The sequence below is a fragment of the Bombus terrestris genome, chromosome 15 (assembly GCF_910591885.1).
Source record: "Bombus terrestris chromosome 15, iyBomTerr1.2, whole genome shotgun sequence".
Classification (NCBI taxonomy): domain Eukaryota; kingdom Metazoa; phylum Arthropoda; class Insecta; order Hymenoptera; family Apidae; genus Bombus; species Bombus terrestris.
Window position 1 is genome coordinate 8,402,153 of NC_063283.1, and position 27,946 is coordinate 8,430,098.

Here is a 27,946-nt window from a genome sequence, read left to right on the forward strand (position 1 = left end):
CGCGCCAGATATTAGCAACCATGAAGTCCGTTTTCCATCATCCGGGAAACTCATCGTAATACCGTGAATGCAATAGGATAATCACGTGAGACTCTAAACGACGATTGTTTCTGGTTCCGACAGACGGAACCAGCGGGAGGAACGATCGGTCTGGCTCGATCGGCACCGGGCCAGATCGTCGAACAAAACTAGTTCATCTCTGCGCATACCTTTCTCTTCTGTTCCACTTCCCTTCGTGTGCTGCTCGAACGATACACGGTATACATATACGTAACGCTGGCTGGTAGGTATAACTAGGCCCGGTTCGAAATCATTCGCTCGTTCCTTGCCACGACGCCACGCCACACGGACGATCGTGTATCCTTGAAATCCGATCGACGATCGCATGGGACGATTCGCGATCGATTCGAGTCTTCTTCCTCTCTCCGTTTCTTTCTCTTCTTCGTTTCTTCTTTCACATTGATTGGCTACCGAGGGAATGGGGAGAGTGCGTGAACGTTTCTCGTACTTGGATTTCGCGGATCCTTCAAGGGCGAAGGCGAGATTCCGCCGCTTGAAACTGGGAAACTTTTACGATAGTTTGGAGGTGTATACCTTGGATTCTTGAATAATGGAAAGTTTATGAAATTATACTGGAAAACTATGTGTTTCCAAGAAATTCGTTCGGGATTTCCTTTGAAATTTTGTCACTTATGATCTCTGTCAGAGTAACTCTTCGTCTTCTCAATTTAAAATTCCATACACCTAGAATTTCAATCATTAGAACTATATTTCTCAATGTATCAACATAGCAATTTTTAATTAACGAGTAGTTTATTTTTATATCTTCGTTTGAAATGTTCATAGATTTCGTTGTAACATCAGTTCTAAATATTACGGTTCTATAGCATATGAATTTATCTCGATAAAATTCACGCACACGAGTGTCCCCGTTTCTCTGATAAAAAAGTTAACAGCATTTAATCGATTCCAAGTTTCTCCAGAAACTTCTGTAATCTACCGCAGTGGTAGGGAGGGTGTTAGAATTTATCGCGGAGACGTTTTCTCCTTTCGATAGGCGAAATGTGTGTCGACGCGGGGCAATCGATCATTCACAGACTCGTCGACACCATTAACGCTCCTCCGACATCCTTCTGTGTCGGCAATAAGAAGATCCGATCGATACATCTAGATACTTTCTCCTCTCGCGACGAATTTCTCCGAATCCGGCGAAAACACGCTTCCGAAAAGAAACCAGGCCACGAATTTTCGATCGAGGAACATATCATAATTGCAATCACACGGGATAATCAAAAGCAGGCAAAAATATTAACTTTCAACAAGCATTTGTAATTCCTTTAACGCGGAATATGTGACATTTTGTTTCGATTAAAAGATTATTAAAATTAACTCAAGGCTGATTTAATTATCGACCTTTAATAATTAATAAATAATCAGGAAGTGTATATCGTGGACGTTTGGAAGACGTATTTTCTATTTCGATTATATAACAGTTAGATCAAATCGTATAAACTTTGAATCTCCAATTTGAAAAATTAATTCATCATTTTTCATGATCATACGATACGATTGACCCACGTGTCGATTTTTTCCGACTTACGAGCATCGGTAACTGGGTCAACGATGACGGCCACCTCTCTCCCGTACCCGAAACCGAAAGTTGATGTCACAGAGAGAGAGGAAGGGATAGAGAGATTCTTTCTCCTGAGTGTCCCTTATCGAGCCTTCATCTCCTTTCCGATCCTTCCCAATCGAGGTGGAGAAAGCGGCTACCGCGAAACGAGGACAACTTATTCGAATGAGAGAGATACTTTGTGCATCGCGGTCCTCCTGTAGTTTTCTCTTCGTTCCGATCATCTTTGACATCTCCGAAAGTTGACATTCCTCAGGGTGGGGAACACCTCGAGGCGTCGAGAATTTGGGGTATGGGAGCCTGAGAACGTTTATGATTTTGTGCACGATGACGTTGAAAAGTAATTTTTAAACTTTTTCCAAAAATCCCTCACTTGAAAGTTATGGAAAGCCTGCATATTTTTATATCATTTTAATACTAATTTTTATTTTTATTTTTTAGAGGTCTAGGAAATGGCAATTATTTGTTTGAATAATCGAGAAGATATTTTCAGTGAATTGACAGATTTAGAAATTTGAAATGCTTCCAAAAAAAGATGGTATTAAATCAAATTTCTAGGATAAGTCGACGCCATCGTCACACTTGATGTTAAAGTCCCGCTAAGTTCCGCAAAGCGAAGCACGACGTGACGAATACCACGAGACATTCGACATATTTTTACAATCGAACAGCTAGAAATACGCCATTCAACTTTCATATAGTCGATAGTACGTCTAATCGTACATAAATAAATTCTACGACGGTTATGATTTTTCTGTGTACTTTATATACTGGAAATAAATGATGACGATTGTTTTCCATCCAAATGTTTTGAATGAACATTCCTACATTTTTAATTACACTCCACCGGTAAATTGTCAATTAGTGAAATCATAAAGATTCTCAAACGGATTCGATTTAGATTTCCAAACGGTAAACAGACCAAGGATAACGAACTATTTAGTTCGTTAATTTTTCATGATAGTATAAAATACCTCAAGAATGTGAACATGAAATACTTGCGTCGAATTGAATATCCTTTTTTGTTCTTAAGATCCCTAGAAAAAATGGCAATCTTGTTTAGCGAAGCTACTTAACGAGTTCCGTTGCCACGTTCTTATTCGGATTTAATCATAATTGCTGTGCATAATAGCTGTAATAAATAATGATAAAATGACACGTGTATCTAAACGTGTAATTTCTATCACTACTCACAAGTACCGTAATTCAAGCTAATAGTTCATAATTAACAACTTACCTTTCCTTTCTGGTTGGGAAAAGAAATAATTGAATTGTGTGTCACTCGTCTCTCTCGCAATGATTTTTAAATTACATGAAAATACGCGAAGAACGAAAACTCGCACGACTCGTTTACCAAGAAGCGATAATAATAAATTAGATAAAGCATTTTTTCAGAATTCAATGACCTTTTTTATCTTTCTACATGCAGTACTATTTTGTTTATTATTATTTTAGATATTTTCAAAAAAGAAGAGGAAATTAAATATCGGACTAATTTTTTACACAGGATTAACCAGACATACACGTTTTATAAAAAAACAATAAATATTTATTTATACAAGTAAAATATAACATAAACATAACATTATTGTACAATCTGCATCCAGTGATGGCGGAACAGGTGAATAAGTTAATCATAAATTAATGGATAAATAAAGTATAGTTACAGAGGGAGTATGCAGCAGTCGGTTTTCGCGCGTCCGTAATTTTCCGTCTCTATGGGAGCGTCTCGTTCGTCCGTCGGTTATCTACGATCGTGATTCGACTTTCTAATAGCTTGTGAGTATGCGATTCATCGCTAGAAGTCAATAGAACGACAAATACACACGAATTATGCCATCGTGTCATTTTAAGCAGTCCATTAAATAATCGAAATCTTTGTTTAAATTCTTTTTGTCCAAAGTACACTGTGTCGCATGCCGTCTATGTCTATTGTCCGTCCACAGTCAAGAAAGGAAGATCACCGTTGAAAAAGGTAGAAGAAAAGACCAAGTAGGAATGTAAAGTTCGAGAGACGAGGAATAAAAAAAAATGAAGAAGATAGAATAAAGAGTGACAGAGAGGAATTAGATACTAAATCTAACGGCAAGAGAATATTGGCAAGAATCAGTGGATCTGACAAGGTCTAGCAGATAGCAAACGATGTCATCAGGTACCACGAATTCGAATCCACGGGTCTAACACCTCGACTCACTTCGCGTGCGCCGAGTAAGCTAGATCGTGAGCGTCTGTCTGCCCGGAAATCGGACCTTGACCATGGAAGCTTCTGGCCCAGCCGCTGGAATAGCTGTCCCCGTGTCCATGATCCAACGTGTGACTGGAAGTGTGATGAGGATGAGCGACCACCTCGTAAGTCACGTGCTTCTGTTGCGAGAACAGTTTCTTCAGACCGATTATACCGGCTAGTAAAAGAGCGATCTTGGAAAGGAGCAACGCTTTGCCGACAAGTAACGCGAGCGCCTTGAAGGCCAGACCACCGATCAGACCGACCTTCAGCACCGCCGCCGCGATCAACGGACCCATGTTATTGTTCTTCTTTCCGCGACCTGAAAGTTGGATGTTGGATGAGCCTGTGATGTCACTTTCCACGAGGAAGGCAAAACGCTTAAGACTTTCTATGGCAATAAAGTCTGGCGAGGCGTGACAAGATTGCTACATCGAAGGATTTGTATTTGAACGTAATCAGAAAACAGAGAGTAAAAGTCAAGATGAACGATGTAGATGTCAAGGGTAGAAATCTCTTGTTCATGAAATCTGAGATGAAAAGGAAAAGTTTCGGATGAAAGAAAGTCTTTAGATCGTATGAAGAAAAGTTCTCTATAAATAGATTCGTTAATCTTTTGGATGGTAAAAAAGATTATTTCGTTTCTACCACCACCTTAAATTTTACATCCTAAATATCTATTAGCTATGAATAGCAAAAATATTATTACCATCCTGCACTGGAATATTGTCCGCCCTTTCGATGGACAAGCCAAGATTCAACGATCCGTTTTCATCCTCCGAAGCGGAAACAACTACGTCATCTTCCGGTAGAATTCTCCATTTGATACTTCTAGACTTGATGAACGCATACACCTTGTTCGCGACAAGGTCGAGGACCTCGGACTCATCGTCGTTGCTTCTGCCAGCTTCGAACGTAATCACCTCCTCGGAGGCTTGGCTGGTTTTTCTGATCTCGATATCGTCTGTCAGCTCGATCGACGCCTTCTTCAGTAGCTTGTTCATGTAGGTAACCAACTTTAACATCACGCAGCTGCTCATGTCGTTTTGCGAGCACTTGGAGTTAAGCTTTCGAAGCAACTCCTCCTCGTACTTGGCCCGATCCGTCAGCGTCACAGACTGCTGCTCGAGCACGCTAATCTTGTCGAGCTTCTCCAATGGTGTCGCCAGGCACATAGCCAGCCACGAGATCGGCAACAATAACAGAATAATCTTCATCTTGTTTTTCTGTAAAAATACGTACAATTTAGTTATAAATAGTAATTCGATTCTTCTTTGACAGTGGTAATTCTGTTTGTTGAGTTTGACAAGCAGTGGATTCTAAATTTGACTCTAGAAGAATGTTTCTAAATTATTAATTAACTACATCATTGACTCGAAGTAAGGCGAACAACCTATCTCTATTCGCCGGAATATAGGATTCTCACGATAGTTCAAAACAAAGAGACAAAAATCATAAAGGAATAAAACTAGCTGCTTAATTAACGATAAAGAAATAAAGAAAAAGGTACAGATGAATGGAATGAAGGTACCCACCAATGTTTCGATCGTGTGATCAGGAGAACGGAAGCTGGGAGTCGAGGGCACGCTACCGAGAGACGGCACCTCTTGCCTGTCCCTTCTTGTTTGAGCTTATCGCTGGTCAGAGGTGTCCCTTGACGGCGTGGTGTCACCCGATGCGTGGATCGAGCGTAGCGAGTATTCTGAACCTGTCGTCTCGCCCCAACCACTTTATATACCTAGACGACAGGCCGAAGTTGCGTATGCGAAAACGTGCTACACAAGCACCACCTTCCTACGGGAGGCGCGGAAATCTACAACACACACGGGGGCGGGTGGTGCCCACTTTTGCCTTTGATACGAGCTGGCTGGCTGACTGGTCGACACAGTACCCGGTGGTGGGATCCATCGTGCACTACCTCCTTCTACGCGGCTCGATCTCGCTGAAAAGAGCACCGACCCGAGAGATCCCAAGGCGAGGGCTCGCTTATCCGTAAACTGGTTCCCCCTTTGCCGGACACCTTCGGATACACCATCGACGGAGATCGACCGCCGTCGAGTCGTTTGTTGCCGTTTTACGTACACAAACGCGCAGATTCCTGGACGCGTAGGGACCAGCCACGACCCACCGCGAGAACCGTGTCACGGATGTGGAGCACGCACGCCAGCGGCCGAATGAGTAGCCGCTTGCGGGCGCAATAACTGCGACACGATCCGTCGATGCTATCAGTAACGTCTCGATCACTATCTTTCGCGTTGAGCTATTGATGAGTTTGTCCAATATTGATAATAACGTTTATAGTGTACGATAGTTGTTTGGAATCTTGGTTGTTGGTAGAGTATTTTAAGGCTGGGTTTGATCCATGATGTTCGAATGCTACTTGGGTGATACTTTGGATCACTTGAACGCTAACTTGACTATGGTACTTGAACTGTTTTTTCAATATTAATTTATAGACCATAATTTATGGATTATATATTCATACAATTAAAAAAGTGTTAGTAGAAGATTCAAGGGATAAATTTAACACAAGAAGATTCGGGTGCTAACCGGGTAGTAATTTGAATCGTTTAAACGTTAACTTGGGATTACTGTACGCTGCTTAAATATATTATTCTTGAATATGAATTTATGGATCAGGATATATCGGAGGAAATCTGAAAACATAATCATTTTCCGGATGTAAATGGTATTCAGCTAACGATCATTATCGCTCATCATCTTTTCACCTACTGATTTTTCGGGCAGAGAGCGTAGAACACGCACGTAGGACGCGTAAACAACTGTTGAAATCGGAACTCGCGGGGAAAATACGATTTATCAATGCCATTTCACGGACTCTTTACTCGTATAATTCGTCGACTCGACCTTTTTATTTCTCGTCAGTTTTCCCGACTTTTCCTCTTGATTCGCTATACCGGCAATTAAAATGAATTCACGAACAAAAGAATGACGCGACACGTGCACGGAAGCGATTCCGTGACTACGGGCAAGCGAGAACTCGAATCGAGGTGAAAAACGCGCTAGAAAGCAACGGGCCAGCGTTATATTACGCTCGTAAAGAAAGTAAATATCGCGGCACCGCGTGCCGTAACAAGAAACAATTACGCCAGGAAGAAGGCGTGTGTGACGAAGTGTGCCAAGTTCGAACCCCGTGTGCTCGTGAGACAGTGCAACTTTGTGCAGGTGACTTTGTTCACCCGATTTCTTAAAGAAAGAAAAGCTTCTTAAAGAAAGATTTCTTAAAGAAAGAAAAGACTCAGGATGTTTTTAAAAAAATCCTTGAAGAATTCTTAATCCTTGAAAAATAATTAAAAAACTCGATTACCTAACTTTCGTGGAACTAAAACATTACTTCCGAATATTAAATTTTAAATAGAAGATTCATTTCTATTTATATAGAGATAAATAATAGAAATGAAAGGTATTTGTCGCGTGTATTAAACATATTTCCTGAATATTAAAACATTTTTTTGATTTGAAAGAATTATGCTAGAAAGCTAGAACTAGAATTTCTACATGTCCGTCTATAGTTTTGTATAAGAACAGTTAGTCGTTTTTAACGTTATTGCCGAGATCGATCGATCACTAAGCGATATCGCGAGTTCATCTTGGGTTTGTCTCGTTGAGATCGGATCGGCGAGAGAGAAGGGGAGGAAGTATGCGGAAAAACAACGATATCCGCTTTTCATTCCTGAACCGGGGACGGTTCCTAATACAAGTTGTTTTCGCGAACGGCAAACAAGTGGTCTATTCACGATCATTCTTACCGAACAGTAGATCGATCGTAAATTACATCTGTGTTTCAAATGTCCAAATTTTCGTGTTTTCACGTTTTCAAACGTTAAACTGTTACAATGTTGAACTACTTAAAATATCAATTACTCTAACTGTTGCAAACATTCGAACTTGAAACTTTCCAATATTCCGAACTTTCAAATATTCAAATTCGCTAAGATAATCGGTCAACCTCTCGATAAATCACATAGTGAAACTAAATTCCAGCAATAGAATTTTAATTCGATTGCCAAGCCAGCGGTCAAAATCTAAACTACGAAATCTAAAACGAGCCACTGGAGTATCATTGGCTCTGCAATTTACATTACAAACTTGAAATTGCGTTGGACTCGTTGTCAACTGGTCGTTCTATATTTCTTATCCATTTTTCAGCGCCTTGCCGCCGAAAACTCGGACACCGTTCAGAAATGACGAAACCTAAACTAGCCGGAGGCCCGATCGACGAAACAACCGGCGTTAAAAAAACAACGAAAAGTATGCCGCCGTGGAATCGTATATGGTAACCGATTATTCGACGTCGACTCGATCTCACAGTCCCCGGAAGGTGTTTTGGTACGGACCGTTACATCGAATTCCAATCGGACGATTCGTCAGAACCGGGGGCCGTCTTGCTATCCAGACGGCGTGGGTGACCGGTTTTCAAAGAAATCCACAAGTTCAATTTAGAGCCAATATTATGCTAATAGATATTTTTCGTTACTTAGATATTCGTGCATATTCGTATCTTTATGAAGATAGCTAAGCCTAAGTGGTTAAAATTGTCTACACCTATTACATAGCATCACGAGTACTACGTTTTAGATATTTTATATTCACCTACATCTTACGTGCATTCTGCGAATTCTTACATCTTAAAACTTCTCCGGTAATGATTATACTACAAATGCTTACGCGAATTTACATCTTTATGAGTAGAAATGAAGAAATAGAGCCTAGATTCGGATGTGTTTTATCTAATGAGTGTTGTAACCAATATGGTGTGTTTAATTTTATATACTTTTATAGATGTCATAAATTTCTCCATACTGTTTCCATATCACCGATTTCATCGTGATAAGAGACGTAAAACGAAAATTTCGATACTAAAATTAAAGAAAAGACGAAGTACAATGTGATAAAATGCAGGCCGACACAGTTATACGTTGAAATGCCATCAGATATGCGGAGGAATATTTCATTTCCAGCATCGATTAATATCTCTGCCAAGACCAACCACGACAATCTAATAGAAAACCGTGTCCGATACATCTGTCTTTCGGAAATGTCTATTACGCTAAAAGCCCCGCATTCTATCTCGCGAAATTCGACTAACGAACCAGAATAACCAGAAGGTACATCAATTATAATCTACCAGGTAAAAGCAGGCACACTTTCGTGTCAAAGTCTCATTCATCTAACGCGTACGTAAATACATATACATCATAAAGCACTCAACATCTTCTATCGCAGATCTTAGTCCATCGACGAAGAACCGTTCTCCGGAACAGAGCTAGCTAGCTGGCTAGCTAACAGAAGAGGAATTTAATTCTTCGCCTGATCAAACAAAAAATCACGAACGATCACGTGCGATCCCTCGTCGATTTGCATTGCTCGAGCGCCTTTGATATCTACCTGTTTCGTTAACTTTCTCCCAGGTAACCTTGTTCCCTCATTTTTTTTCCTTCGCACGTTACCATTCGTATCGGCGATTTAGCGCGACTTGGTTCCGCGGCTCGATCGACCGTGCCGTACGGGAAATTTCGCTTCCCTCCGCGCCACCCCTTCGAATCCATGCGTGTATCAAGGTCACAATAGCCACTGTTCGATCGAAAGACCATCAACGACCTTGATTTCAAGTTGTCAATATCAATCAAGGAGATTCGTATAAGCGACGTCGTCCTGTATCGATGGTCGGTAGTTTAAAAGTGAAACTAGGAGCATTTTCACGCGTTCAGATAGTTGACGCGCGACTTGGATCGTAATTCTGGATGAAAGGATCGATAACAACAATAGAACGGATCTGTCGTCTTTCAAGACTCGAGGTTGCGACCGCAGAAACGGATCGGAAACGACGATCGCGACTTTTTTCAAGATACTCGACAAAAGTAAATAGTAACGTGGGATTAATTGACGACATAAATAAGTTTTAAAATTACTTCTCTGTAAAAAAGAAAAAAGAAAAATGGGAAGTGTGACTTACCGTGTTCTTCTCTCGCGGTTTTCATAAGAAGAAAGACATTTGGATGATTGTAGAAACTGTATTCAGTCGAACCTACATTTAGTTCTGATTAATTCTCCAGGTTACTCCGGGTTACTCTTCGACCACCCGGAAGAATCTGAGGAATCGAGTGTCGCACGTGTAACGGAAATGCGGGATTTCATCGTTCGTACAAACTGGTTTGCAAAATCGGTTGTTTTTGCCAGGCAATACGCCATGACTTTCCGTGTTTTCCGTGTATTAGCTGAGGACGGCGGGCCGCTTCCGGTCTTCTGATCGAATGAGGCCACTTGGTCAACAGGTCCGTTCCATCCGATTCTCTGGATCGCGAGTGAGAATCGCATCGAACCGGTTGCCGCGTGCATGCTTGTTCCTCCTTTTCAAGCGTACGAAGGAAAGAAAGAGAGAAAAAATCAAGCGTGATCCTTGCGACAAGATTTTCACGCGATTCGAGTCGCTTGTCACGGGATTGTCGCGCGGAGAAAAGAGGGAAGGGGCGCGTGAACCACGCTGAAACGTCCATCGACATGAAAGAGTCGAATGGAAGAGCTTACCGTTTGATCGGGACTATTATTACTGTAACTCCATTGCTTGTCCGTTGTCAGTACGTTGGAAATGTTAACGAGAGAAATTGTGTCTTAAGGAAGGGATGGTAATGTAAGCGACAACGTGGAAATTAATATTATCGATGGGACAATTAACACGGCTTTCGATGACACACTATTTTCTGCTAACTCGAAGGGTGAAACGTAGAGAAATTTTATTCGTAGAATAATTCATTCAGCTACGCTTTACAGAGCCTTCAATATCAGATTTTAATATAATGAATTTGAACTTTTAATTGGTCATCTAAAATTAGATAATTTATTGTAAAAGAAGAGAAATCGTAGATGAAGTCTGAATTTTATATTTACATGATTAATTGAGGTATACTTTGCAATGTTTTTATAGTAAGCTTTAAGGTCGTGAATTTAGATTTTTATTTGGCCATGCATTGAAGACTGGCTGTTAATTATTTATGAGTATAGCCCCGAATAACAATAAACTATGAGAAGTGCATGCTTCTCTTCGTGTCTCGTATTTCCTCAATATCAATGTACAAGATCTATAAAATCAGAAACTGAATGTGATCTTCTTTACGATATTAGTAATGTCATGACCTTATTTTTCAGCGACTTCCGGCTCGAAGAACTTATGATGAGCTGTAGAAATGAAGAAAAAGGGGTAACAAGGTAATGTGATATTTATGGAACGTTGTACAAGACCGCTCTTGAGTGATTTCCCACTGAGAAATATATTCAATGCTCGATAGAACGATAACCATATCTTTGATTAAACTAACAAATTTTGACAATCTTATAATAAAAGTAAACATTAATTCACATGAACGTAATACAAAAATAAAGAATTGAAAAATTAAATGATTCAGGTCGATGAATTTGTTCGCGTCGACCTACTATTCATTATCTTCGTTTCACTATACCTATTAGCTAAGAAAACTGCAATCGACAATGTTATTGCTCCACCTCTGGTCAAGATTTCATTTTTCATGTCCAATGACCCAATTTTATTGCAATTTCCGTTTCATTGGATTGTTATCGTAATGCAACACCAAAACAACTACAGACTAATAGAAAACCAGAAGCATCGTTATTATCAGAGAAATTGTTTTACATATATGAAGACATGTAGATACTTTTGGCGAAATTAATGTTGAAATTTTATTAATGTTGACATTAATATCGAAATACGATTCAATATTCTATTTTATTATCATATAATTTTGAATTATAGATAATACTTACCAAATTATAAATAATAATATCAAATTATGAAATTCGTACAGAAAACGATTCAATTTATTAATAATAGTTAATTATATTATAAAGCTAGGCTTACAAAGCTCTAAACGACGTACACAATAAATAATAGCACATGTATAACATAAGAATGGTACTTTCCACTGATCATACAAGTATCTACATTCGCACTTAAGTAATATATACAGAACTTAATAGATCAATTAAAAGTTTCATTGATCCGGAAAGTTTCCGAAAACATGGCTGATCAGCTAGAGCTTGTACATCTGACTGTTCAAAAATGGCAACGCGTCTCAGCACAATATAATTTCTAATCTAGGAAGAGAGCTTGTGTCGTAAATTTTCATATCGAAAATTTACATATAAATTCTTACGAATTAGAGTTTTTCCAAAATTTCTTATCTCAAAGACTTTAACACGATCATATAAAGATAGAAATGGTTATAATCAACGCAAATATCGTAATACTATCAGGTTCTTTAACATTAAGAAAGAGAGCGAAGAAAGGCAATGTAAAACAATATTTCAAAATTGAGTATTTTTACGATTGGTATTGCCGATAGCCTCGATAAGCAAGATCCTGACCAAAAGATACGCTGCTATCTCTGTGATATCCACTTGCATACTCGAGACCGTGGTGGCCATCCTGTTCAGGATAAGGATAACTATTGGAATTTTCCTTGTAATAAGGATAACCTATACCGCTCTGACTATACACTGGTGGATGATAACTCTGCGTGAGTGGCTTGTACAACTTGAAAAATCCAATTAGACCAGGTATCACAATGGCTAAGAAACCGAGGAATTTCTTGAAAGACGCTAAACCCAGGATCAGAGGCAGAAGCAGGAGTAACTTCAATTTGAAAAGCTTCAGTACGATGAGCATTGGAAGAAAAAGTTTCTTCAATTGATGACGGGCTGTTAGGAGAAAAAAAAAGAAGTTAATGATATGCGTATATGTGTAATATTATATAAATGGAATAAAATTAATAATAGTTAGTAATAGTACTAATTAGTATTGAAAGTAAAAAGGGGATACAATTTTTGTTGGAGATAGACTCACAGAAAAGAGAGTCTTTTTTATTCTCAAGAGTATCAATTTCGTCGGCAATTTCATCCAAAAATCGTGGAGAGTACACTTCATTTTCTCCAGTTTCTTCGGAAGGGATGTGCAACTCGATAGCCATGGTTTTCACGAATTTTTCCGCCTTTCTAAGAGCGAATTTCATCAGTTGATCCCATTCAGAGTCGCTAGACCTGAAATGATAAAAGTATTAGTAAAGAGAAATTTTGCATCGTATCGATCTCAGAGGAAACTACGTAGACGTTCTTAGAATAAATTTCACCTTGGTTCCCCAGAATATTCGTACGGCCGACGATTGACTTCCTGTACCACGTCTCTGGACATTCTAACGACCTTTACGTAATCATTCAGGTCGTAATGAGAGTGATCAAAGAAATCGGAGAAATAACTCAAAGCCTGAGATTTGAAACATTCCGCCAGGTCGCCGTTTAAGCAGCCCTGATTTATTTTCGCTATGTATGGATCTACATTTCGTCCTGTGCCTAGACCGATCCAGTCGAAAAGCCCTTTACCTTGACGCGTTTTATTGAAAACGACCTGCTCTTGCGGCTCTGGCGGCTCTGGCACATGGTTCTCTAGAATTATAAATTCAAATATTATTATATAATAATTATAGTATTGCTATTATAATAAATAGCTTGCTTTTGAACTTCATTTTGCAGATATCTCGACATTGACGATTCTTTAAACGTGTCACTCTTCTAGTAAACTGACGACAGATATTTCTCACAATTATATCTATAAATTAACTTCTACTTTAATTTTAAAGTAAACACTCTTTATTTCAAATATGAAATATCTTACCACGCACTTCGGAGCGCTCATCGGAAGTTCCATCCTCGAAGGTAACCGACAGGCAGGGTACCAACAGCGTCAACAACAGCACCAGACCGTGTGTTACCAGCAATTGCACTAGTCGCATGCTTCTCACCTGAATGTTGTACCTGCAGTCACGTTTCTTTATCGACACTAGTTTCACGTGAAACGCTCGTCAAACAATATCCCTCGATACGTCATTCACACGAAACAAAGAACCAAAACGAACAAACGAATTACTGACGGATACCGTAGCGCCATTCGCGTTCTGTCAAAATAGCTGCGCCTTGTCCGATTCACAATCAAAAACAAAAACAGAGTACAGCGAATAATTTCGAATGAGAAATGGATAGCTATCTCTTACCAGACTCCATCAACCGACTGGATCCCAGCACGACATCGTTTCACGATTTAGTGGAAAAAAGAACGCTGGTCGTGATTCACGAACCGCACTCGAGTGTCTGGTAGAGACCAACTTCGATCGTAACCGCGCGGTAGATATCGAAGTGCCGTTACCTGGACGGACCAATCCGGAGTCCTGGTTCAAAGGAACCGGGTCCATAACCTTGTATTCCGGTCGCGCGTTCATAGTATTTGTTACGCCGATCACGCACTCTCTTTGATCAAGCGCCAAATTTTTCAGCCACCAAACGTAATTATGATTAATTTTTTTTCGACTCTACAATACGTCGAACGATCTCGTGGAAACCTTTGTTGTTTTACAAATAATTGCGTATTTGTAAAATATACAGGGAACGATATGTTATTTCTTGATCATTAGGGATTAATCTTCGTTAGACCTTAATATTTCGTGGGATTTTGCAAGATCCAAGACTTGAGATCGAAGACTTGATTCGTATATCGATATTACAACCCTTAATCTATGTAAACGTTACATCTTCTTATAATTTCAGTTACATAATAATCTAACTCCATAAGCAGTTTACGTGCGATCGTCAGACTACGGGATTTATACAAATTTATATTTTTATAAAAAGCCAAAAGAATAGAACCTACGTAAAGATACGTTTTTAAGTGCATAAAAGTCCGCAACCCAGTAACCACAAAATTCCACTGACGAAACAAATTTCAATAATTCATTCCATTATTTTAAACCAAACCACTTTTCGTTTACTAAAAAAAGGTATAAAAATATTAACCTTATCACAAAGCTACCGCAATGACCATACTTCAACCGCAACAACAAAATTGCACTGTCAAATCAATATCATTCTGGAAGAGACTACGCAAATTACAGTCGCGAGCACGATTCTCACCTTTTCGACGGAGATGCAGGATAGAACGAGCTAATAACACCGGAGGATGAACTTAGAGCAATGCGATGCATCCGCTCGCGTCTGACCACTTCATTTATATGAACGAGCGTTCATACAGGGTACAGTGAAAGGGGAAGGATGTGGGTTGACGCGGGAGCAGAGGGAAAAAAATGATGTAAAAAAAAATCAAAAGTGAAAGTGGTCCCCGGATATAGGACCGGAACCGGGCGGTTTTGAACAAAGAGGGACGAGCAAGAGCGACGAACAAAACAGAGTCGTTGAACTTTCCTTCGTAATCCATGATCGAGCGTGCGTCATCGCTCTGCCCCTTTCGTTTTCTCTCGTGTCCAGCGCACGCGTACATAGTACGTGTGTTTGTGTCTTCACACGAACGTCTGTTTGACGGTCATCCTTTCTTGGAACCATTCTACAGGTAACAGCTTCCTCGAGCTTCTGCGGCAAGTAAAATTTCACCAAGACTGTAATACAATTTTTTAGGTTATCAGTTGCGCACATAGAACGTCTAGTTTATGTAACTCCCTCGCTTATAGTAAACAGAACAATTTCTAGAAGAAAAAGAAAAGATCGTAGCGCATTCACAGCGTTTTATTCACGCACTGTACAAGAATTGATTGCGTTGACCCGCGTCGGATCGAGTCTCTGATCCTTATCGAATAAATAAATAGATAGTAATGGTGCGTGAGCGTTCATACGCCTCGCACTATTAATTAATAAATTAAGAATCACGATTCCTCGTGGCTAATAAATAAATATCTAAGTCCGCGGAGCGTGGACCGACGCACATTGGAACTAAATAGAAATTAAAGAAACGTCGTGGTCTTAAGTTCCGCGTCCTACAATCATTCGATATGTTATTGAAATTAAACCGCTAAATCGCGAATGACTGCGTTTCATTGGTGGAAAATCGAGGCGTCGTCGACGTCGCGACACCACGATTTTCCATGATTACTCGACTAAGTATAATCGAGCATCACTATATGGAAATTCGAACGTGGCAGTTCGAAACATCGAATTCCACGAATACACGACCATAAAATTCTTTCTTGGTAAATCGTGCGTGTCTCTAATCGCGTATTATTTGTCGGACCTACTTCTAACCATGGTAAGTCGACTATTATGTAAGAGCGTAACATTCGAATACCGGTAATGATATATAGCAATCCAGCTATCATGTACCGTTATCACGGTCGACCTAATGATTGCTATTTGTTTCCTTCGTTGTCAGCCTTCTGACCGATTAATTGCACGAAATTGTTTCGCATTAAGCATCTTTGATCTTGTTTGGACTATTGAGTACGTAATTGCCCGAGTAACAATATATGTCGTCGTGTACAGAGATAAGCAGGTACAGAAATAGCGATCTTTGAGCCTTGGTGAGTGATCTTTTGAATATTCTGAACAGCAAGGAACTTGAAAATATATGTAAGAAGGTCGTGTGTAATTAGGCGCTACAGCGACCTCGCGGAGATCTCAACGTCCGCAGAGGAAGCGCTCTCCGAACTACTCACTCCGAACTACTTGTTAAATCCATAAATATCAAAAGTTTCGATATTCATATTTCACTTAAATTAATCGAAATCTTTTACAATTTAAAACTTTTAAAATTTAATATAATTTAATGAGTTATTAAATATCCAGATTACATACTCGGTAATCGTATGAATAAATGATCGAACCATGGAGCCAAATAATAAAAATTCACAGTTGAGGTAAATTCACTGATATCCTAAATTACTATTATACCTACTATTCAGACTATTTTCAAGAACTGTACTTTGCAACTTATAATCGCTACAGAAACTCGCTCAAAGTGCTCGATACCTGTATACCAAAGTACAACCAACGACAATCAACGAATCACACGTAACCGAATAAAAACACGATTTGGTTTCAATCGGTCATTCAGTCCCAGGATTGAATCCTCGCTGTTCTATCTTCTTTTTTATAACTTCCTCGCGTGGACGAGCTTGTCGATGTCTTGGTAGGTAGCCAACATCGCTTGATTTTGCCTGAGAGTTTGATCCTCTCGTGCAATTGCGCAACTCGCGTACGCATCCTCGCATTTCACGCCATCTTGTCCGTCTTTCGCGGCCTTCATGTACCGGAAGAACCTCAGAACATCGGGATTATCGCTACTGGGCCTTCTTAATTCGTTCAGCTCTCTGGACAGCTGTGCTGAGACCAGATTCGAATACGGTGCGTACCTGGCGGGGCTTCGGTACATCGCACAAACGGCGTATTCTCTGCAACCCTCCGTTGTGTGGCCCAGACGAGAGAACACGGCATCCAGGCGAGATAACAGAGGTGAGTAGAATGGATCGTAGTTAGTTAGCAGCAGCGAACTCGTTGGAATTTCGTGAAACACCTGTTCATTTTTTACGAGAACTTTTGTGAAAATTTTGATACACGAACATTGTATTTTCGTAGGACAGTGTGAATAGACTGGATAAAATGTTGATTATTACTATATATCGTAAGTCGAAATTTGAAGATTTGACATCTGAATGACGATTTGTTAAAATGAGATCTTCAATGGGTATAACGTTAACAATTAATTGAACTAGGAAATTTGTTGGAGAAATTTTGAATAAAATAGATAAAAGAAGAAGGTTGAAAGATCTCGTAGAAAAATAATGAAATCGTCAGTGAATGTAATATCATAACAGTTGATGATTTATCGAATTAGAAAATTTGTTAGAAAAAGAGACATTACCTTAAAGTCTTGCTTCTTAGAAAGTCCATGAGCAGCAACGTGGCGAGTGTAATAACGATCAGCGACAGCATTGGCGTGGGTTATTCTAGGATCGACGAAGGAATATCTCGATGCGATTTCTGGACTCTTCTGAGACTGCATCATACTTTCATCGTACATTACAGAGGCTGGTAATGTTCCTACCGGCTGTCGCGTCAGGTAGTCATCGTTGTACAAATCGGAATTATCCTTGAACTCGAAATTTTCTTCTGGCTGCGCCGTGGTATGCGATGATTGCGCAAACGATGAAACTCCTACAAAACAAATTGGATCAATATTCGGATTTTTTTCAATTCGACTACGAAACAAGACAAACAGATAAACTAAATCTGTTATCGCACGTTTCAATTACCAACTTAAGATGATTACTATGAGTGTAACGCTTTGGATATCTAGAATTACAGAATCGCATTGTCAATTAAAGTAAGTGGTACAAGTACGTACCTTTACCGACGATATTACCGATACTTCCGATGATACTGGGCAGGAAAAGCGCCAGTAGAACACTCTTAATGATCTGTACACCAAAGATCAGAGGTAGCAGCAGCTTCTTCAGGCCAAATGCTAGAAAACCAAGTCCGAATCCTGTTAAAAAGGTACTCTTTCCCTGAAAGATGGCTGAAAGCAAAAGTACCAGCAAATTAAAGCCTTGCGGTTAGTCCTGTAAGCCATGCTGCAGCCAGCATATATGTATATATATATCTCTCTCTTTCTCACTCGCCTTCTCAGTTACTTCACACAGTGGCAGACATAAGATCTCTTTCTGAAAAATCATTCAACATACATGTAAGGTATCTCTCGAATTGCCACGGCGATCTTAAATGAATGAAATTACGCAACGTTGGTAATTGTCGCGAATGAAGCCGAATCTTTCGTTTTGCCAATCAGCGGTGAACCAGCTAACCGTCTTTTTTTAGCATGTTTTAGCGAGAAGCCAATCAGTGATGTGTGAAAAGCGTATGGTCGACGCGCGATGGCGGTGTTGTCCCTTCGTTTCGTTACGCGACTCTTCGCCCTGTTGGCGTCAGGGCGCGTGTATTTTCGTGTATTGCGTGTAACATTTCTCGAAAAGCGTGCTTGGGCCTTGATCGCAATGTCATTTAGTCGAAACCAGTCTTTGGACAAAACCTGAATCGGCAGTTTGGAGATTCAGGCGTAAAAATAAATGAACCGAAAGCAGGTTTCTACCTTCTGACAAGTCAAACGTTTACTCTTCTCTTCCGTCGTTTCTTTCACTTCTCGTGATTCTTGTTTTGGGAAAGTCAACTTGAAAAACTATGCAAACATGTCTACTTTCTAGACGGTGTTGGCCATCCAGTCCATTTGTAAAGGAATTTTTCAACATGTCCACAAAGGAACACTATAGGCAGATACCGCATGATACGCCCACCTTTCATTTCATACAGATACGTAATATTGTATAGGAGTGAACGCGAGCAACTACAATCAAGACCCAGTTTTACCAGCTCGAACGCGTTTCACGACTCCTCAGCGAGCGGGAAACACAGCGACAAGCAAACGAAATCGGTCCGCGGAAGAGGCAACAACGTTCATAGCAACATAAAACAATGATCCTGCGAAACCCGCGGATGCGCCGTTGGTGCGAGCGAAGATTACGAAAGCGTGACACGAACACGTTCCGTAGACTCACCGTTGAAGAAGGTTCTAGCTTTTCTACCGGGTATTAAGTCCTGGTTCAGACGTATCTTTACTACGTGTTCTCTTGCGAACCGGCGAACTTTATCGAGTAGGCTTGCGTCCGGCCGGTCGTTACCTTTTTCGTCTTTCCTGCCGATGACGCCCCGATTTCTTATGATCTGCACCGAGTCGGTCACGTTGTACGTGTCGATCCTGGACAACCTGTCGAACAGATCGGACAGATCCTTTCGCGCGCAAGGCGTCGTCTTGTTGTCCTGGCAACCCGTCGACTCCAATGGAAACGCTGTAGCGTTCTCCATTCGCGTCGCCTCGATCTGATACTGTGACCTATCGTCCGTCTGTATCATTTGATTAATGTTCGTGTCGAGTTTCGAAGGTTTACCGGGCATCAAGTGCGGATGCTGATCCAACTCGTCACTGCTAAACGACACCTCGTTTTCGATAGAATCCGCTTGTACTGGATGGTCGGTCTCTTTCAAGGCCGCCACGTGGTCCTCGACCCCGACCGTCAATTGGAGCCACGCGACCGCCAAGATGAGCAAGATCACGCCGTCTCTCGATCCTCCCATGTTCCCCCGACTTGGAACCTGTCTCGCACGATTCTCTCTTTCTCTATCTCTCTTTCTATCTCTCTCTCACCAACTCTCTCTCTTTCTCTCTTGACTAGCTTCTCTTATTGCCGAAAGATAACTGCATCTCGGTCCGCAACGTTCGCTCGATGTCTCCTAAAATAATAAAAGCAACGCGATCTCGTACAACGGATCTCTGAACTGAGATAGCGGAGACGTATGACAGATGGTATCTCAATCGAGTAAATGTCAATCGAGTAAGTAATAATTACCGTGAACGAGTTCTTCTCGGAAATCAAGAAGCTTAATTGGTAGTCGGGGATTCACGGTCCTCTGACTTCTTGGTTCCCAAAATGATCGTTCATTTGAAGTGACACCAGATACACGAGACTGTCTATTCTCACTGTTATAACACGTAAATGACATGAAAGTGTGCAACCAACTTTGGAATCGTCTTGTAGAAATATCGAAGAATTCTTGAAGAACGTGTAGGTTTAGATATTTTGTTTAGAATCGAACACTGTAAAGACCTTGGTGAATGGAACGATGAAGACGTCGGAATGGTGCGCGACCATCGACTCGATACTACTGCCGAGCCTTCGTAGCATCGCCTCGGCTGATCCGATCTGGGTTACCCGGCCATCCGTCTGTCCGTCCCTCTGTCCGTTCCTTTCTACCTTCCTCTCTTCCACGTTCGTTCATTCGTTGGTTGCGCTCCCGCCACAAACGCTTCGTCTCTTTCTCTCTGGCACGTAGACGGTCGTCGTTCTCCTCTGATTCAAATCCAATTGAATTCGACGCGGGTCTAACGACCGCCGGACCGATTTCACCGGTTGGAATTTCGGCTGATGACGCTCCATCTGAACCATTCTTTACTTTTTCTTTTCTGATCTCCTCGATCTGGTCCAGAAGCCGAAATACGTACTAATTGTGATTTCAATACGAATTTTTGACTCTAGTCTTGCAATGATGCGACATAATGTCGTAACCAGACTACGGATAGTTACGCTATTTTTATGAAAATAACTAAAGGGTCTAGGGAGACATGTGTTTCGCCTATTAAAAATTTAGCAAGCACTGTACTTTGTATATTTTATTATGTATTATCCTATATCCTTAAATATTATCAACCGCAAATACATAGAAATCCGCAATCTTATTATAACGATAGCGTTTTATTAATTATTTTATGCAAATCATAATAGCGCCACAAATGGCTGAGTTTTATTTGTCAGCAAACATATTAATAGAGAAATGTCTATTCGTAAATTCCACTAATTGTATCGTGAAAAGTTTTATTCCTTTTTTTTTTTTTTTGTTTCTGAAATATAGGGTTAAAAAATACTTTTCTTGTTCCTCGACGCACTGTAAAAATAGTATTAAAAACTAAGTTCAGTTAAATTTGGTTAAGGAGTTTCCCTATTTATCTGTTTATTACTATGTAATAACAAGGATGAGAATACTTCATTTTTATCGTTGTCATATCTGTCAGTTTGTAACCAATTCGTTCGTTCATTCTCGTGATCGGGTCACCGAACTATGACGAGTAATTAAAAATATTTCGATAGATAAAAGGTGGTGCGACTAACACAATAATAACTATTATGCTTGTCAAAGACGCAACGTCAAATGCAAGGAGAAATCTAATCGAATTCGATAAACGCATGACACCAAAGCTCGCGCGGAAAGCTCGTCGTGGAAAATCACCGGTATTCAACTCGTGTGTCTCCCGTGTCATTGCACCATCGACATAAATATTAACACGCGTATTTTCAGATACAAGTAGGCCGCTAATCCGGTTTCGGCTTTATTTTACTTCCTGTCGAAAAGATCGCGCAGAGAAAAACCGCAAACATCTTGCATCCAGAAGCCAGCGTTTTCATCACGCGCTCGTTTGAAGTAGTACTCGAGAGAGCGTTGTTCGATACGAACGTGGAAAAAATCATAAACGTTAATGACGTTAATCAGGAGAAAAGGGTGTCTCGTGCGTAAGCCCAAACAGCCTGGACACGAATACACCGAGCACACTTTTACGGGCGATTTCACTGTGGCCGCGTCCCGAATTCACGGACGGTTCGGTTATTCCTCGAAATCGATGATCGTACTCGCGTGTTTCACTTCGAGCCAAGGAAAATTCGATTGGACACATGGCAAGAATTTTAATCTCAGAAAATAGATCCGATCGTGTAGATTGTATCTAGAAAGCAAAGTGTGTTTAGCATAATATAACGGAGAGGTTTGGGTTAGATCGATATCGGAGTGTTTGAAGTCTTGGCAATCAAGCGAAGTCTTGATAATTAGACAAGGATATACGACAAAAGATATGTAAGAAACGAATGAAATATGGAAGTGTCATTAACTCGTTAAGGATCACTATTTACCTTACGACTATAATTCATTAATAAGCTGGAGGCATCAGTTCGATTTCTTAAACATTATTGTAAGCTGGTTCGATGACACAGGTACACCTAACCGGTAAAAATGTTTTCGTTCCAGAACAGGGTCACGATAAAATACATCGTTCCCTTTTTTTTCAAGAATTTCACACCTACGGCTGTCATCCGGAGATTGTAGTGGTTTGGGTTAGATTTCTGAGCGATTTAATCGTTTGAAGATATCAAACGGAGAGAAAGGATTCACGCGACGAGACTACATTTGTCTATGTCTGCATTTTGTTGTAAGAGAGAGAAAACGATAAACAAAACCAGTTAAATTTTGTTTAAACGCTTCTCGTTATTCAAAGAAATTTTTATTATCCATTTAAGTCTTAAATGCCATTCAAGATTAAATAAATTTCATAGATACTCGCGTCCGTGGAATTGCGAATTGAAACGGGTTATTAACCTTCTAGAAATCGTCTTAAAAATTTATTAATGAACTGCTTCGTAGTTTTGACAAGTCTTGATGAATAATTCATTAACTTTTGAAAGAAATGAAAGAGCTAGAACATCGACGTGTTAGCAAGTTCCAATTCGAAATAACTCAAGAGGAAATTATATTGTTGTTGTGACCATGTTTTAAACTAATCGTACGTTACAAACGCGTGTCTGCATATCGGGCCTGCAGCGAACTCTACTAATCCAATCTTGTAAGAAAAAGTTCGAAAAATGTAAGTACTATAAAAGAGAAAAAGTCAACCGGTTTTAGAAAGTGCTCCATCATTTGCTCTGTATCGATCAGATTCCTCCATGCAGCTTTTACATGCGCGCATCAATCTTCCATAATCGTTTCCTTAAAGACGAAACGAAAGACCTCTTAATCCGTTGCGTTAAGGTCAAATGCCTCTCAGATTCCTTAGATTCTCTTACAAATTCTTGAGAATTAATATCCAAGCACGTAACAGCAGACCCTGCTTATCAAATATCAAATTTACCTTATTTTTGTCTTAATCTTATTATTATATCTTATTATTTATTTTAAATATAAATTTTTTGCCAAATTGTTCGATTTATTAGATACGGAAGTTAAGCGAATTTCTAAATAACCTAACATTCTCCGTTCGAAATAGAATTGAATATCTGTCGCAAACAGAGATTTCACTATCTTACTCTCTATACGTGAAATGAATACAGAATTCACCTCGACGCTTCTTATTTCACATTCTATCGTTCTTATCGATTCACTCGAATCTACGTTTACTTTTCATTCCAACTTCTAATTGCTTCGGATTCTGTTCCTCTTTCTTACTTCCTCCAAATTACGATTACTCCAAAACTCTGTTCGCTCTTCCTCTAGCTTCAATCTACATCAACAACAAACGCAACCTTCTCGATCATCGATTCGCGTATCGATTAATTCAACGCCATTCGAACCAACCCATGGTATATCGAACATCGAGAGTACACATAGCGCATGCCGTTATGTTAATACTCTGTTCCCTGTCGGTTGTAACGTAACGGTCGAGTTACAGCGAGTGCAGGCTGCGTGTCGGCTATATCTCGCACTGATCGCAGGCCCAACTGTTTCGATGTATTGACTGGATTATTGTTATTAAATGCAGCGAATGGTTAACTGCTATCACATGCAACGATCGGGGCGCGATACTCGCCCGCGGATTTGTCGAGCGCGAGGACAGCCGCGCCACATTCGCCTCGAACTCGTATGTGGCCCTATAACGGTCTTCCCGATCGTGCATGCGTGCATGGGTCAGCACACGCGTGCGGAAGCGCGCGTCACACGCCGGAGCGACCGTCCAAATCTGTCAGTAGGTCATTCGTACGGAGAACCGCCGCGCCTCCTTTAAGTTTCCAATGACCTTGACCATCGCCGTTCACCTGCACCGATTGATTGACCATCGCCCGACTCCACTTCGCACTGGAAGATTGGAAGAGGAAAATTTAGAAGCTTGTGAAACAATTGAATGTATTTTTGTTATTTCAACGGGTAATGGCAACTACGTATATATATTTCTTGGAGAACGTTGGAAATGACGAATGACGTTTAGCCTGCGTTAGATATTACATATGTAACGATGATCGTAACGGAGGAAAGATTTCTGGAGACGATCGATGTCATTTTATGCTGGAAAGAAGCAGCGCGGGAAATCAGTCTGCATCTGCGTGTGTGAACTTCTAGTAGAACGCTTACTGTTCCGGAACCAGAGGTCATTGTTATACTGAGACATGCCCTTATAATTATGATAAAATAAACAATGCACGGCCATTCCTGCATGAATAAGAAGTTCCTAACCTTCAGATAGATTTTTCCGAACCCGTACTATTACATGCTAAAGAAACAGTATAAAACATGAAATCTATCTATCTTATCCTATCTTAAAGGAAATAATAAATCTGTCATTATCGATGCGATGTAATTTCACGTCAATAATTTCAACAGCATTCTCCATTCTTCTTTATACATAACTTTATTTAAACAAAAGTTATCTACTATCTGGTCACTGACGATCGCTCGCTACTATACAAACTACGCGTCTGTACATTCTCGAGCAGGCCACACGCTTCAACCCTGCCCTCCGATTATTAGCCCGGAAGTGATCAGCGTTGACATCACGCGAGGCGCTGTTGTTCGCGAATTCGATTTTATTAGATTACGGTACACAAATATTCACGGACGACGTTGGAGGCTCGCGTGCCACGCAACAATACTCGCGAACAGTTTCTGCAGTTTGCAAAAGAAAATCATCAGACGCGTGTTCGTGATTTCGACGTTTACGTACGGCGATGCTCATTACCAATTTTGTAGCGGTAGCGAGCATGGCGTGTGAAAGTCATTTCGCGACGAGGAACGCACTCGATAATCATTGCTAAATATAACTCGTTTGTAGTGTGTCGCTTTATAATTAGGATGTTTAGGAATAAAGAAAGGGGATTAGCGAGTCGCGAGAAGAAAACCGCCAATGCGTAGAGAACACAGTCGAAAGTTGCTAAGAGAAGAAAGCGGAAGGTGCACAATCGTAGTTCGTCCGTTTGAGTTTCGATGCAATGGCAAGTTGAAGTTGATTGGTGGTGTTTTCCCCTGCTCCCTAACTTCATCCATAGGGATTGCGATAACCCTGGTATCCCATGTAAGGAGAGTTTGCTGAGATGTAATCACTTCTGTGAGACCATGGCTCCTCTTGACCGTATGCTGATGAAAATAACAAAAAAAAATTGTATAGACACTGAGATATTTCATAGTAATTTAAAATAATTTAAAATAATTTCCCCATATTTTATATACTTGGAAATATTTTGAGATATTGTATAATAATTCGGAATAATTTAAAGTAATTCTTGACTCTCCCCAATAAATAATTCGTTCAAATAGAAAATTTCGGAGCGATTGAAATTTCGTCCCGGTAGAAAAGTCCAAAATGGCAATAACGCAACTATAGCTCGACAGTGCTTATGGAAGAGCGATCGTCATACTCGAGTAACACTCAAATTTTCCATATTCCAAGAAACACGTGCAATTATTGAAATTACTACTATCAATGAGCTATCGAAATGCATTCTATACGACAATTCCACGTTTAGGAATAATCGAGTGTTATATAACTGTAGTTGATTGACAAGGAGAGAAATATTGTGTCATTGAGCATTGGCTCAACGTATATTGACGATATTTCGACCGTCTCGGTTATCCTAGTCTCTTATAATCGCTTCTTACAACCGATGTAATTTTCATCGCTTTGAATTAAGGAAGCATGACACAAAAAATATAATCGTGTTCATTTACCTGTTGGGTAATCGACGGGTGTATCAGCGGCCGTACCCCACATGTGATAAGGGTAACCCTGGTAATGTGAATTCGCGAATTTACAAATCTTCAGACGCGCCAATAACGAGGGAACAATGATGGAAGCTAGCACCAGTAGCTTCTTGATGAAATGAACACCGAGGAAAATGGGTAGAAGCAACAGTTTCACTTTCAATAGGTTTAATAGGATTAGGAGAGGAAGGATTATGGAGGTTTTCTTCTTCAGAAGTCTCCAGTTATCTAGATAAAACGATTAATATCATCGATATGAAAATTGATAATGAATTTATTCGCGAGCCAGTATTTCAGAAATATTTCAGAGATTCACTAATGCAACTATCTGCAATGCTGGTAAAACGTCGAAATACGCGTTTCTTAAAAACACGGTTTACATTCGAGAGACTCAGTTCTGAAAATTAAGAATATAATTACCAGCAGGGTATTTTCTGCTTTGCATTTGCATGAGTTCATCCTCGTCCATGATCATAGGCGCGCTACCAAAACTCCTGCCAGTGGCAGAGTTGTCAACCGTGTAAACCAAAGCTCGTTTCGTCAGCAGATCCTCCAAGCAGTCCCTGACGAAGTTCAAGGCCTCGACCGCATCGGTTTTGAACACACGTGACTGTGGTAACTTTGGGAGTATCGGTTGTCCAGATATGGATGGGATTCGCACAATACGCAGGGAACCATAGCTGTATTCCTAATAAAAATGAAAATAATGAATTATAATTTCATTGGATTGTTTACAATACTATTGTGGTTCTACATCGTCTGATGTTACGAGATGCGAAAATCTATGTTTTGAATTAACTGTACATATAGGCCACGACTGTACGATTCGATTACCGACAGCGTTAATTAAAAAGTAAAAGTTGACGAAAGTAACGTGGATACAACGTGTATGTAGATACTCTCGCTGTTGCACGAACACGAATGATAATAATGGTTTGCAGCGAAATCGTTACGGGTTTCAATCAGTTACACGCTACTTCCACTAATTTTCCTCGAAAAGTGTCTTTACCCGTACAACAAAGCACCTTGTGGAAAAGATTGTTTCATTTTTACGACAAGTTTCGAAATAACGAGCACAATGCGGCTTAACAGCGCGGACTTCTATTTGGAGCTATATAGTGCATGACATTTCTTAGAAGCTAATCGTATGTTCAAATTTCTATCCATTTGTAATCTGGTAAAATACTTAACAAAATAAAGATCGCTGTATCACTGTCATACCTTCTCCCTCACAATGTCATGAAGCCACCTGGCAACTTTGTATTTCCCGCAAGTGATTATATCTTTGCGCAGGCTGCAGTCTATTCGAGATCTCTCGACAAACGTATTGGTTGAATTATCAAACGCCAATACAGAGGCGTGCTTGGAAAAACAATAAAAAGTCACTAACAAAACGTAGCTAATTCTCTCGAACCAGCCTAACTTCCAATCGTCTTGTATACACTTCATGATTCTGCGAATGAAAATCCAAAAAACAAAGATCGTCAACGCAACGATCCTCTCTATCCCGAACTTATACAGGAATTTTTTCGATGAACTTTTATTTTCATAATTGTATTCACAAGATGAAGAAATAGATGAATGGAGATACGGGAGCACCACGCCTTGTTTATGCAGACGAGACGACAAGATTAAGTCCACAAGCTCTCTGACGATAGTTACGAGGTGTCCTGACCATTTATATGTAGTACATTTAGGTCGGTGGGGGTACCGGTCCATGGCTTAGATAATCCTGCACAGAGACTTGATTCTTCGCGTTGTAATGTTTGAAAAGGCAATGGCGAACCCGGCGAACGACGCTCATAATGAAACTAACTATCACAATAGATCAAAAAAGGTAATTAAAACGTAGAGTAATTTCAGCAAACTCTATGATAATTAATCAT

At 40.2% G+C, this 27,946-nt stretch overlaps 4 protein-coding genes across 6 annotated transcripts; all 4 read right to left on the reverse strand.

Annotated features, from left to right (window-relative positions):
• Window positions 1-3,242: 3,242 nt before the first annotated feature.
• LOC125386362 lies at window positions 3,243-5,669 on the reverse strand. The gene is made up of 3 exons (XM_048412316.1): window positions 5,393-5,669; window positions 4,567-5,083; window positions 3,243-4,179 (listed from the first exon to the last, which is right to left on the reverse strand). The coding sequence occupies exons 2-3, from the start codon at window positions 5,072-5,074 to the stop codon at window positions 3,824-3,826; spliced, it is 864 nt and encodes a 287-aa protein (XP_048268273.1). The 5' UTR covers window positions 5,075-5,083; window positions 5,393-5,669; the 3' UTR covers window positions 3,243-3,823.
• A 6,020-nt stretch (window positions 5,670-11,689) lies between these two features.
• On the reverse strand, window positions 11,690-14,988 carry LOC100649428. 2 transcript variants are annotated; one of them, XM_048412925.1, is made up of 5 exons: window positions 14,850-14,988; window positions 13,561-13,700; window positions 13,019-13,331; window positions 12,736-12,929; window positions 11,690-12,590 (listed from the first exon to the last, which is right to left on the reverse strand). In XM_048412925.1, the coding sequence occupies exons 1-5, from the start codon at window positions 14,918-14,920 to the stop codon at window positions 12,214-12,216; spliced, it is 1,095 nt and encodes a 364-aa protein (XP_048268882.1). In that variant the 5' UTR covers window positions 14,921-14,988; the 3' UTR covers window positions 11,690-12,213. The 2 variants fall into 2 exon arrangements, with proteins under 2 accessions (XP_048268882.1, XP_012172541.2); XM_012317151.3 differs by lacking the exon at window positions 14,850-14,988 and adding an exon at window positions 13,937-14,155.
• Window positions 14,989-15,437: 449 nt separating this feature from the next.
• Window positions 15,438-20,438, reverse strand: LOC105666595. 2 transcript variants are annotated; one of them, XM_020866901.2, is made up of 5 exons: window positions 20,123-20,438; window positions 19,397-20,006; window positions 18,067-18,240; window positions 17,584-17,876; window positions 15,438-17,235 (listed from the first exon to the last, which is right to left on the reverse strand). In XM_020866901.2, exons 2-5 carry the CDS (start codon window positions 19,848-19,850, stop codon window positions 16,813-16,815), a joined length of 1,344 nt encoding a protein of 447 aa, XP_020722560.1. In that variant the 5' UTR covers window positions 19,851-20,006; window positions 20,123-20,438; the 3' UTR covers window positions 15,438-16,812. The 2 variants fall into 2 exon arrangements, with proteins under 2 accessions (XP_020722560.1, XP_020722559.1); XM_020866900.2 differs by having other exon boundaries at window positions 18,067-18,186; window positions 19,274-20,006.
• Window positions 20,439-20,971: 533 nt separating this feature from the next.
• LOC105666594 lies at window positions 20,972-27,799 on the reverse strand. Its single transcript, XM_048412369.1, has 4 exons — window positions 27,282-27,799; window positions 26,481-26,748; window positions 26,028-26,288; window positions 20,972-25,436 (listed from the first exon to the last, which is right to left on the reverse strand). Exons 1-4 carry the CDS (start codon window positions 27,777-27,779, stop codon window positions 25,339-25,341), a joined length of 1,125 nt encoding a protein of 374 aa, XP_048268326.1. The 5' UTR covers window positions 27,780-27,799; the 3' UTR covers window positions 20,972-25,338.
• Window positions 27,800-27,946: the final 147 nt, after the last annotated feature.

Excerpts from the sequence above, each read along its gene's own strand:
- LOC125386362 (XM_048412316.1), bottom strand. The coding sequence starts at position 5,074 with ATGAAGATTATTCTGTTATTGTTGCCGATCTCGTGGCTGGCTATGTGC. Across the intron at positions 4,180-4,566 it reads CAATATTCCAGTGCAGGATG|GTCGCGGAAAGAAGAACAAT; the intron begins GTAATAATATTT and ends TCCAACTTTCAG.
- LOC100649428 (XM_048412925.1), bottom strand. The coding sequence starts at position 14,920 with ATGCATCGCATTGCTCTAAGTTCATCCTCCGGTGTTATTAGCTCGTTC. Across the intron at positions 13,332-13,560 it reads TGAGCGCTCCGAAGTGCGTG|AGAACCATGTGCCAGAGCCG; the intron begins GTAAGATATTTC and ends TTATAATTCTAG. Across the intron at positions 12,591-12,735 it reads TAAAAAAGACTCTCTTTTCT|CCCGTCATCAATTGAAGAAA; the intron begins GTGAGTCTATCT and ends TTCTCCTAACAG.
- LOC105666595 (XM_020866900.2), bottom strand. The coding sequence starts at position 19,850 with ATGGGAGGATCGAGAGACGGCGTGATCTTGCTCATCTTGGCGGTCGCG. Across the intron at positions 18,187-19,273 it reads AGCTAGAACCTTCTTCAACG|CATTTGGCCTGAAGAAGCTG; the intron begins GTGAGTCTACGG and ends TTGGTTTTCTAG. Across the intron at positions 17,877-18,066 it reads CGGTAATATCGTCGGTAAAG|GAGTTTCATCGTTTGCGCAA; the intron begins GTACGTACTTGT and ends TTTGTTTTGTAG.
- LOC105666594 (XM_048412369.1), bottom strand. The coding sequence starts at position 27,779 with ATGGACCGGTACCCCCACCGACCTAAATGTACTACATATAAATGGTCA. Across the intron at positions 26,749-27,281 it reads ATGACATTGTGAGGGAGAAG|GAATACAGCTATGGTTCCCT; the intron begins GTATGACAGTGA and ends CATTTTTATTAG. Across the intron at positions 26,289-26,480 it reads AAGCAGAAAATACCCTGCTG|ATAACTGGAGACTTCTGAAG; the intron begins GTAATTATATTC and ends CGTTTTATCTAG.